General features: G+C 36.5%; 1 protein-coding gene across 2 annotated transcripts in view; it reads right to left on the bottom strand.

Moving 5' to 3' along the window:
* Positions 1–2,477: 2,477 nt before the first annotated feature.
* The window catches only part of LOC137946241 (peroxisomal nicotinamide adenine dinucleotide carrier-like), a 30,841-nt gene continuing 22,592 nt past the window's right edge, over positions 2,478–10,726 (bottom strand). The window contains exons 10-11 of one of the 2 annotated variants that reach the window (XM_068792459.1): positions 10,196–10,250; positions 2,478–2,808 (exon numbers count right to left, since the gene is read on the bottom strand). In XM_068792459.1, the coding sequence (XP_068648560.1) occupies positions 2,621–2,808; positions 10,196–10,250 (243 nt within the window). In that variant the 3' untranslated portion in view covers positions 2,478–2,620. The remainder of the gene's footprint in view (positions 2,809–10,195; positions 10,251–10,726) is intronic. The other variant, XM_068792460.1, reaches the window with a different exon arrangement.

Below are 10,726 nucleotides of genomic sequence, written 5' to 3'. Positions count from 1 at the left end.
GACTTTTTAACGTGCGATATCATAAAATGAAAAAATTAAAATTAAAAATATATTTTAATAAAAATAAGTTTATAGGAACTATTAGTGCCTTGTATTTTTTTAAATATTATTTTTATTGAAAACTTTTATTAAAAAATTATATTAGTTTTTAAATAATATTTTCTTGCCAAGATGGGCTAAAAAACCGTATAGAAAAAATTTGAATAAGTATTTAACTGATGATGTTATGAAGTAATTTACATAATAATTTTGTATTTGATATTTTATTTGATTAAAAAATTATTGATAAATATAGTAATATATTAAATTGATTATTAATTTTTATTTATTTACTTATCAGAGGCAATAAGAGGTCCATTTAATTGTCCTACGAAAATTTTAAAATATTTCTTGTAATTTTCTAATAAGTCACTAATAGTAATAGGATTTTATTTAAAGGTTTTTTTGGAAATATGTATAATAGGAAAACCATTTCTAGTTTTTCCTAGAATATAAATTTTTAACTAGGGGCACTAAGGAGGCCATAGTAAATAGTAATAGGATTTTATTTAAAGGTTTTTTTGGAAATATGTATAATAGGAAAAACATTTCTAGTTTTTCCTAGAATATAAATTTTTAACTAGGGGCACTAAGGAGGCCATAGTAAATTTATGGCCAAATTCAAAATTTACAAAATAAGCTAGATAGCATTTGGAGTAAAAAAAATTAATATTGGTACATTCTAATCCATTATTAAAATTCAATCCTAAACCTCCCCTATCATTTTTTTTTTAAATGTATGTATTATTTTATATATAATTTATTTGACATATATTTTATATAGAATATTAAATGTAGGTTAAACTCGAATTCAGCTAGAGCTCGAACTCAATTCAAATTATTAAGCTCGAGTTTGATTACAATTTTAGGTTTGAGGCTAGGGTCGGTAAAGCTCAAATTCAAAATATTTAAATCAACTTCGACTTGAACAAAGTTTGAACTCAGTTGGATTCGAATGTCACCCTAATGCCTAATTTTAAGTAAAGGTCATTCCTAATTTTATGTAAAATGTATGTATAATTTTATATACAGTTTATTTGACATATATTTTTTAAAAAATTTTAAATGTATGTTGGAGCATGAACTCGATACTTGTATTTTTTGAAAAAATTTAAATGAATGTTAGAACTCTAACTCGGTTAAAATTATTAGACTTGAGTTGAATAACAATTTTAGGTTCGAACCTAAGCTTTATTCGAACATAAGCAGGTTTAGGGTCAACTCAATGCGACCGGTATCTGCAAGCATATTCACATACCAGTAGAAAAATAGAGTTATCTTCAGTTAAGGGGCTGAACTTTTCATCTACCAGAATCCCTGAAAAATGAGATCAGAGCAAGCCCGTCCTTAAAACTGAAATTTTTTTTCTCCGTTTCTTTTGAAGGACCATATGAACACACCTTCGGTTAATCTCGTTGAACACAGAACACAACAACACGCGTGATAGGAGTTAGATCAAAGACCAACTATAGCTATCCCTGGAGCATAATCTTGTCTAACTTCAACAATATTGCTCCTACATATTTTAAGATTGCTCATCATATGCAGATTGATTAAGTATCACACAGCAGTAAAAGCAAAAAAGGCAGGCACAAACAGATAATAATTGGTACTTATAAAACAGAAATAATTATTCTTATATAAAATAAAAAAATACGGTTCCAGATTTAAAATTTCCAGTTGGATAGCCCATTGAACTTACAGTCATCCCTATCACTTAACAACCCTTTTTGTCATGTCATTGCCCGTCCATTGAACAGGCTTCCTTACTAGTTTGCTGAGTGACTACTCAGGGTAAAAAAATGCCTTAAAATGCCTCCATTTTTTTTTGCTTTTTCTTCATTTTTTTGCCTTAAAATCTTTTGCTGTTTAATTCCTCAAAATTTATCTACAAACTTCAGTAACCCACTGCAGAGTTGCCTTGAGGAAAGAGAACCTGGCACGTGCCAGCACTTCCTGTAAAAAATTCCAATGGGTAAATATCAGAGTATTTTATTACCACTAAGAAAGAATGCCAACTCGTCGATGGCAGTGACGAAGATCTCCCAAGAAAACCTGCAAAGGAGACTGAAAAAAGATGGGTATCGAAGACGGGTAGCAAAGTGTTCATTGCAGAAGCTTTAATACTCCTGGTTGGCATACTGTGCCTCTGTCATATCAGGTCATTACAATGCTTCCAGAATGGGCCGAAAACCAGAACATAATGATTTCATATGGAATCATTCAAATTAAGTACGACAAGTTTGTACAAGTCACAGATTCCAAGTATATTTACATACACCTTCCATACCAGATAGTATTCCTTGAATTTGCTAAATAATTCGGACAAACTTTACAGCAGATAAATGGATCATATACAGTAAAACTTTCTAAAATTAGTTAAATTCAATAATAGTTAGAGAAACCAAGATAATAAAACCTGTTTATAAAGACATCCATTTGGGATTCTACAAAATCATGCTATTCATAACAGTAAATTCCAAATATATACCAAAAGTAAACCTAAGCAGGCATCTTGATATTGCCATGTGCATTATCTTTTAAATTTTACAAATATTTCACATGGAAGATCACAACACCATTAAAGTACATTAGAGAGAACCTTCCTGCTTCTGTCAGCCAATAATTGAAATGCCTTAACCAACTCTTCCTTTATCATAAACAACACCGAGGCAGCAAAAACACTCTGCAATATCTTTGTACTCATCCCCTTGTAAAAGCCACGTAAACCTTCATAACGGATCATCTTTATAAGTGCGTCTACTGTACCTGCATTTCAGAAAATATTGATCATTAAGCCGTATGGCTGCTTGGAGCTGTATAACAATGGTAAGCATACTGCTGCAGACCTACAGTTGGAGGTATACCAAGCCTACTTATGAAATAGTCATACAGTCCTTTGCAATCCACCCAAGACAAGCCACATGGGCTGTGGTGGATGGATAGAGGACTAGGAGAAATGACCCTAGCATGGGCAGCAGAGTAGAATACAGTTGAGGTAGGATCAAGTCTAAGCTCATTAAGTGTAAGAGTCCGAGTCTAAGTAGGTCGAGTCCTCAGAGCCCTCTAGAGCATGAAGACTGAAGACTAATAGAAGAAGCATAGTCCTCAAGTAGAGCACACAATTGCAAGAAAAATGGGCAACTAGAAGGCACATGGATGTCTCAATTCAATGCACTAAGGACTTTAAGTTGGTGTTAGTCAGTCAAACATAGTCAAGAGTAAGATTAGGTTAGCATGTCATTAGTCAGTGTAGCATGGAGTCTAAGGCATTGAGTTAATAAATTGTAAGGCCTTGAGCCATTTGAATCTTTCAACTCAATATAATGCAAATCAGCTTCTACCAACCTCGAGGCAACCCACCATCAATAATCGGTCAAGGGTTACTATCCAACATTACTCTTGAGCACCACTAGCCAACTTCCAAGTCTTCCACCATTGCCCTGGCATTTCTCCAAGGCACTCAAGCCTAATCCGATTCAGTGCAAGTCTACAAGTTCAATCACCCAAAGAGAATTCTCTCTAATCCAATCATACTTTTTTGGCACTACTTCCACTCCATCCTTAGCCACCCTACCTAGCCTACATAAGCCACCAAGATCATTCAAGTTCCACATCTACTAATCCAGCCACGTCATAAATCTAAGTCCTACTAACCCTAGGATAACCCTTTCCTTAACCCACCAGCCCTCTTATCTTCAGCTCACGAGTCCTCTTCCATAAGTCAACCAGCTCAAGTCCTTGATTAGCTAGGATTACTCTCCTCACGTCTTGAATCCAATTATAAGTCTCTTCTCCCATCTCTTTGGGTCCTAGTCCCACAGACTGAAGCAGTCTCCAGAGGCTTAGTTTGAAAATTTTAGCAAAATTGTTATTAGTTTCGATTCTAAGAGGTGTGAAGTGGACCATTTGGTTTTTGTTAAAAATACTAATTAAGGTGTGATTTCTTATTCCAGTAAATGTTGATGACATAATATTGATAGCTGGTGACCTAGATGACATTCAGCAAGTAAAGGAAGGGTTGTGCAAGGTGTTAAAAATAAAGGAGATTGGCTTACTAAAAATTTTCGTTGGGATTGAAGTATTGCATTCTCAACATGGCATAGTTTTGTCTTGAAGGAAGTATGTTTTGGACCTGCTAGAAGAAACTGGCGTGATTGGGTGCAGACCTCTTGACACTCTTATGGATCAAAATGTGAAATCGTGTATTGGGTCTAATAATGATGTATAGGTTTGAAAGTTTCAGCAGGTAGTAAGTGATTGGAACAAGACTTGATCTCTTTTTTGTGAGTGTTTTAGTCAATTTATGCATCAACCTCATTTTTCTCACTAGGAAGTATAAGAACGAGTTGTACGTTATCTTGAGAAAAACTCAAGACAAGGGAGTTTTTTTTTTTTAAATCAACCCGAGACAAGGATTGGTATATAAATACCATGGATATGCTAATATAGAAGGCTTTGTGGATGCAAATTGGGCAAATTCTCCCTATGGTAGAAAGTCAACCTCAAGTTATTACACAATAGTTGTTGGCAATTTAGTAACTCGGCACTACAAGAAACAAAATATGATGGTGAGATCAAGTATAGAAACAGAATACTGGACTATGGCACATATAGTGAGTGAGATGCTATGGCTAAACTTTTAGTTGAACTCGGATTTTTTGTGACTACACCTATGTAACTTCATCATTGACGACCAAGCCACTACACATATTGCAACGAAGACAGATTTCCATGAGAGGACCAAACATATTAAGATTGATTGTTATTTCATCCAAGCGAAGGTATTAGGTGGTCTCAACAGTGAATCAACTTCCAAACACCTTTCCAAAGGTAATTGCAGTTGGTTCTCTTCACAGTTCATGTTCCAAGTTGGGTGTTTTTTATGTTTTTGCACTAGCTAAAGAGGGAGAGTTAAGGATAAAAAATTGTATTTAGTTTTTACTTAGTTTCTTTTCTTCTCTTTAAGAATCTTTGTTACCCCAATATGAAAAAGAGTATATTTGACATTATGTAATATTTTTCATTATAAGAAAGAAGAGAAGGGCTTGACCTTTATTCAAGGGAGCCTCCTCCTCTCTCTCTCTCTCTCTCACACACACACACACATACATACTCCTTCCTTGTCTCATGAGCTCGTAGTCTTCTCCTTTCTCTCTTCCATCTTTCTCTCTTCTAAAGCTTAGAACGATATGGAGTAAGGCCCCGAAATTTGACAGTATCATAAGAACCAGCAAAAACTGTACGGAATTCTAGGTACAAGGGTTTGTCTCCAGTCCACCAACCATACCAAAAAATTACTTAATTTCCAGACCAAACACCAAATCTTATACCTTTTTTAAATGAGTCCAAACCAGAACATGTAGCTCTCCATAAAGACAAGGCATTTTGAGGAACAACAAAAGGTGGAAACCAATCAGCACATGGTATGTAATACTTTTCAAAAATAAACTTCTTGCATAAGTTTTTTTTTCCTTTCTGAACTTCCATAACCATTTTGTCAAGAAAGCACGATTCAGAGGCCTAATTTTACATATCCCAAGCCCCCCTCATACGTTTAGGCACACAAACCTCTTCCAAATTCACTAAATGGTAATGGGGCTTCTTAGAGGATCCACTCCACAAAATTCTTCTTTCATAGTTTCAATCCTAGTCACCACTACTGCTGGGCATAAGAGTAAAGATAAATAATAGTTAGGAAGGCCCACACTTAATGCGACTCCTAGAAGAGATAACAAGACTAGAGATATCAAGTTGCGGGCCCATATTGAGTAGCAGTATTTGGAGCATTCATAAGTCAGCAACAACAACACCAAGATGTGGATTGAACCTCGGCTGACTGGATATGTTGGAGGATATCTTAAAATAAGGTCTCAGGGTTCAAATCTCATTGAGTGAATAGGGTACATCAGTATACACCTAACATAGTAAATAGCTCTGAGATTAAAAAAGTTGCTGAAAACTATGACAACAGACTAAGTCATCCTAAACCACTAAAAGTTTACAAAAGAAGGAAAAATAAAATAGAAGGAAGATTAAAATACAACAGCTAGTTTTTTGGAAAGTCACTGTTTTAAGAAAGTACTCTTTTTCACTTCTTTTAATAACAATGAGGAGTATTCCATTAAGAGAGCTGCCAAGAGATGATAGAGTACAAGCACAAGGGAAATGGGAAAATACATAAAGAACAAAAAAAAAATCACTAAAAAGAAAAGGCCAAGGCAAGATTAGAGGGGAAGGGAGGAGTACCTCAAGGAAACCCCTTCATAGCCCAAGTGTCAACAATGCCATTGGCCCTTCTAGGGGTGTGATGCCAAGCCATGTCTATGTTTCTAGATAAATCCTCAATTTCATCAAAATATATTAAAAAAACAACAACCAGATGCACACTTATTCCCATGAGCCCAGCTGATGACAACCACAAAGTCCCCTCCAAAACTTAAATGGGTCAATCTTCCCATGTAGAGTTGAATGCCCTACAATAGGGCTCTCAACTTTGCCACAATAGCATACACAATAGGAAAGGGAGCAAAGTAAACATGAAATATGTCAATTGAGGAGTCTCTAATTACATTAACACCCCCCCCCCCTCCCCCTCCCAAATACCCAATTGGACTCATCCCTCTAAGTCAAGGGATCTAGGTACCAAGGGTTGGGAATGGGACGATGAGGAGTTGATAATTACCTTCCAATTTTCTTGAATAACTGCACTAGGGAGATTAAGGTTTTAGGCAGCTTGCTCACTCAGAAGAGCACACAGTGGATCGATGCTTCAAAAATACCTCCAATGGACTTCTGCATACTTTTAAAAGCCCATTGGTTTCTTTCTTTCCACACATTCCAAATTATGGCAGCAAAGGATGCAACTGTAATCGTTTCCCAATTTTCCACCATGGCAAGAAGCTTATTTGTTCCTTTAGGGAGTGATGTGATGAAGGGAGGGCAGTATTAGGCCACACTTGGAGAAAATGCACTCCAAATCTCCCTGGAGATTTGATAGTGGAGGAAAAACTGGCTCACCATCTGGAGTGTCCACTACAAAGTTTCCACGTTTGATCTTAGATTGTGCTCACCCTTCTCTGGAGCAAGTCTGACGTGAACATTCTTTTTTTTGTTACACAACATAGAAAGCGGTTGACTCTAGAGGAGGTGGGAATCTTCCAGATGATGGCCACTTAAAACTTTTTTGTTGAGAGTTATAACCATAAAGAAAAGCATATTGGGAGGTGACCATGTACTACCCTAATGCATCATGCTACCAAACCATAATGTCCTCTCCTAAACCTCTAAGTGATCCTCAAAGTAGATATGAGGTTCAAGGCTTATTTTCTTTTTTTTTAAATGATGCAGAATTTTATTAAGAATAAGCTCAAACAAGTAGATTACAAGGGGGGAAGCCTTCCCAAACAATAAGAGATTGTTGGGAGGTTCAAGGCTTCTTACTCTTCATTATCTCTCAATACTCTCCAAAAATTTAAATTCCATTTTCTCATAAAATTCAGCATCATTTCAATAAAATAATATTTAAATCAAGACAAGTTCCTAATTTGTGGTCCAATAAGAGTTTCTAAGCAATATATCCTAATCCCCAATTAACCCAAACATGAGAGTGAGTGCATTTGCTAGAATCTTACCCCCAATGCATGCATCTTTTCAAAAGGCGGTAAGGTCCCCACAACAGATGTGGATAGTATATCCACTATCAAAGTGCGGTACAAGCGTGCAAATTTGCTTCTAGACACTAGATGCTTGGGATGGGGATGAGAGAAGATGGTGGGCCAGGAGGACAAGAACTAGTTGGGCAGACTTACAAGGGCGGCCTTGATGAGAGTTGATTGCCCAGCCAATGAGAGAAGACTACCATGCCAATTATCAAGACACTTTTCAAAATGTTCAATAATTAGGTTCCATAGAGATCGTGGTGGCCTCCCATGAAAAGGGGAAGGCCAAGGTATGAGGCAGGAAAAACATCCTCAATGCACTCAATAACATTCGTGAACAATGCAATAGAATCTAGGGACTGCAACCAGTCAGGTTAAATGGGGAATCTGATTTGAACCAGCCTGATTCAGGCAGGGATGGAGTCCTCTCACCTCGTGGGTCAGGGACAGGGGTAACTCCAAAAACCCGCATCAAGTCAGGGTAGGGATGGGGTTATTCCACTCTACCAATTGCAAACTTGATCACTCAAATTTTAGTGACATTAGTAGCATCTCCAAAGCATGGAAATTTGTCCCCCAAAAGTTAAAGCTTTCTTATGGACTGTCATGAAAGGTAGAATTCCAACATGTGATGGACTTCAGGTCTCTCTCAGTAACTTCATTTATAAATGACATAAAAAAGCAAAAAGAGCACTTAGGCATCTCAATATTTTCAAAAGGGCAAGAACCATGCAGCTAGAAGTCAGAAAATGATGGGTGGTGAGCTTCCCTCTCATATGTCTGCTTATCACACGGGTAATTTTACTACCTTTGTTCATAGATTTGGGTCTACAAGATGATAATAGGGTTGTAAGACCAGATTCAGTCTGGATATTGGGTTTCAGTGTCTGGTCAGTTTGCAGATATCCAATATCCAAAGAACTTTACAAAGTAGGTCAGTTGATTTCAATCCATAAGATAATATCCAGATCCAACTACCTGTAATAAAAATGAAATAAAAACAAAAAATAGCAAACTAGACCACATTTGGTGAGCAGTGCATATTCTTTTTTTTCTAATAATCTTCCAACAGAGAAAGAAGGGGAGAAAGAATGGAAATCAAGGAGGAAGAAGGAAACTGAAAGCCAATCCCCCAGGCATACTAACTGAGAGAGGAATATCAAAAAGATAAAAAGAAACCCTCTAATAGAAACCTTTTACGCAGCCAATCCCCAAAGCACGGTCTCATATTGTGTTTGTGTTGTTCCAGCTCTAGACCCTTGTGCAGGGGCTTCTGTAGTTGCGCCGAATTACAATTAGCAGCTGCTGGGGCATATTAATATTATGTGCCTGGTTTCTCTCACTGAAATTTGCAGTTAGCAGAATAATCTGCTGTCTGCTAACCTATGTTAGCAATGCTTGACTGCTTCAAAAGGACAAAAATTAACTGCAAGAAGAAGATTAAGAACATCTAAGACCCTCACCTTGTAGATTTTCTCTTTGCCACTAAGCACTTCTGCTCCGATGGTTAGTTGAGAGGGAGAAGGGCTCAAGAAAGGAGCAATACCAACTTAGTTGAGGGAAAGAAAGCCAGACAAAGAAGAGAATGGTTGGCTAATCAATGAAGAAAAGAGTAGAGAATGCGGAAGAAAGGAAAAGAATGTATGGAAGATCAAGGGAGTATGATGGGAGGAAGAAGAGAGAAGGACAAAGAATGTTGGCACTAGTCAGCAAAGAAACGATATTCGAGAAGCTAGGATTGAACTTTAAACGGTCGCATGAAAGCAAAATAAAGAGAGGATCAGGAGAGGTTCAGGATCCAGAACTCTTTATTCCAATTACAAATTGGAGTCCCTTTATTTCGGATTCTGATATCCATATAAGATCCAATGGATCAGAAATTTCGGATTCTATTCAATATTTCAGATCCAGATTGGATCTGGATAATATCTGAACTATCCATTTTACTGCTCTCGTAGATAAGTTGTCTAGGGTAGTTAAGTGGATTTACTTGGGTTCTTCTCAAGTTCATCATCCAATCTTAAAGGTATTATCTTAGCGCTGATGTTACAATTTTATATAATACTATTTTCTTTAGTCCCATGGCATTTTATTTGTTCTCACCTATTTTCATTCAGAAATAGCAAGGACATGCTACTGTCAAGCAGAAAATAAAAAGACAAAAGCTGTACAGATCAGGAATAGATGTTTCCTGGATTCATATTTTGTGGTCAGCTAATGACATTGCTGATAGATTGGCTAAAGATGGTGTTTCAAGATCAAGTATAGTTTTTTTTTTTTTTTTTTAAGATGCTTTATTAAAAGAGGGCAGAAAAAAACAAACTAAAAGAAAGCTGCCCTAAGATCACGTATTGTTGTCATGGATTCTTTTCCCCTTCAGGTTTGAGGGTTTTTCACCTTACCTGGTATAATGCTGTAATCAGTTTTTTAAGGAAACATCACCATCTTAGAGAGGAAAAAAAAGTATTAAGCCTGAAAGAATCAAGAAAGCATACCTTTATACCTCAGTGCATTATTCTCACCAATCTCCTGTTTTGCCTGAAGCCTTGACTGAAATTAGGTTCACCAACATTAGAGAGTAATTAATTTATTTAAACTAATACCTAAATTTCACGTTTTACAACTACAAGGACCACATCAATGTTTTAAAACCAAACCAGTCATCAAACCAAAGACTAGGCCAATTTCAGTCTACCCCAATGACAGGGTTCATTTACAACTACAAGGACCACATCAATGTTTTAAAACCAAACCAGCCATCAAACCAAAGACTTGGCCAATTTCAGTCTAACCCAAATGACAGGGTTCAGTCAGTGGTCGAACCAAACTAGGACACCCTATAGTTTAATCATATCTGTGTTGTTTTTTCATTCCATTTAAACCCAAACAGTAAATCAGTAGGGTAGTTTAGATATTTAATGATGGAAGTCATCCTAAGAGTATTTTTGTTGTTCGTATGTTTTTGCAGGGGTTGTTAAGAAAGTTAGTTATAAGGGGGGGATACAAGGAGAGTAACTTCAGCTTAT

The sequence above is a fragment of the Aristolochia californica genome, unplaced genomic scaffold (genome assembly GCF_029961685.1).
Source record: "Aristolochia californica isolate CCGP_79_NKW_82.1479 unplaced genomic scaffold, dmAriCali1.0.hap1 SCAF_12, whole genome shotgun sequence".
Taxonomy (NCBI): domain Eukaryota; kingdom Viridiplantae; phylum Streptophyta; class Magnoliopsida; order Piperales; family Aristolochiaceae; genus Aristolochia; species Aristolochia californica.
Note: the sequence above shows the minus strand (reverse complement) of the source record. Positions and strands in the feature narration are given on the sequence as shown.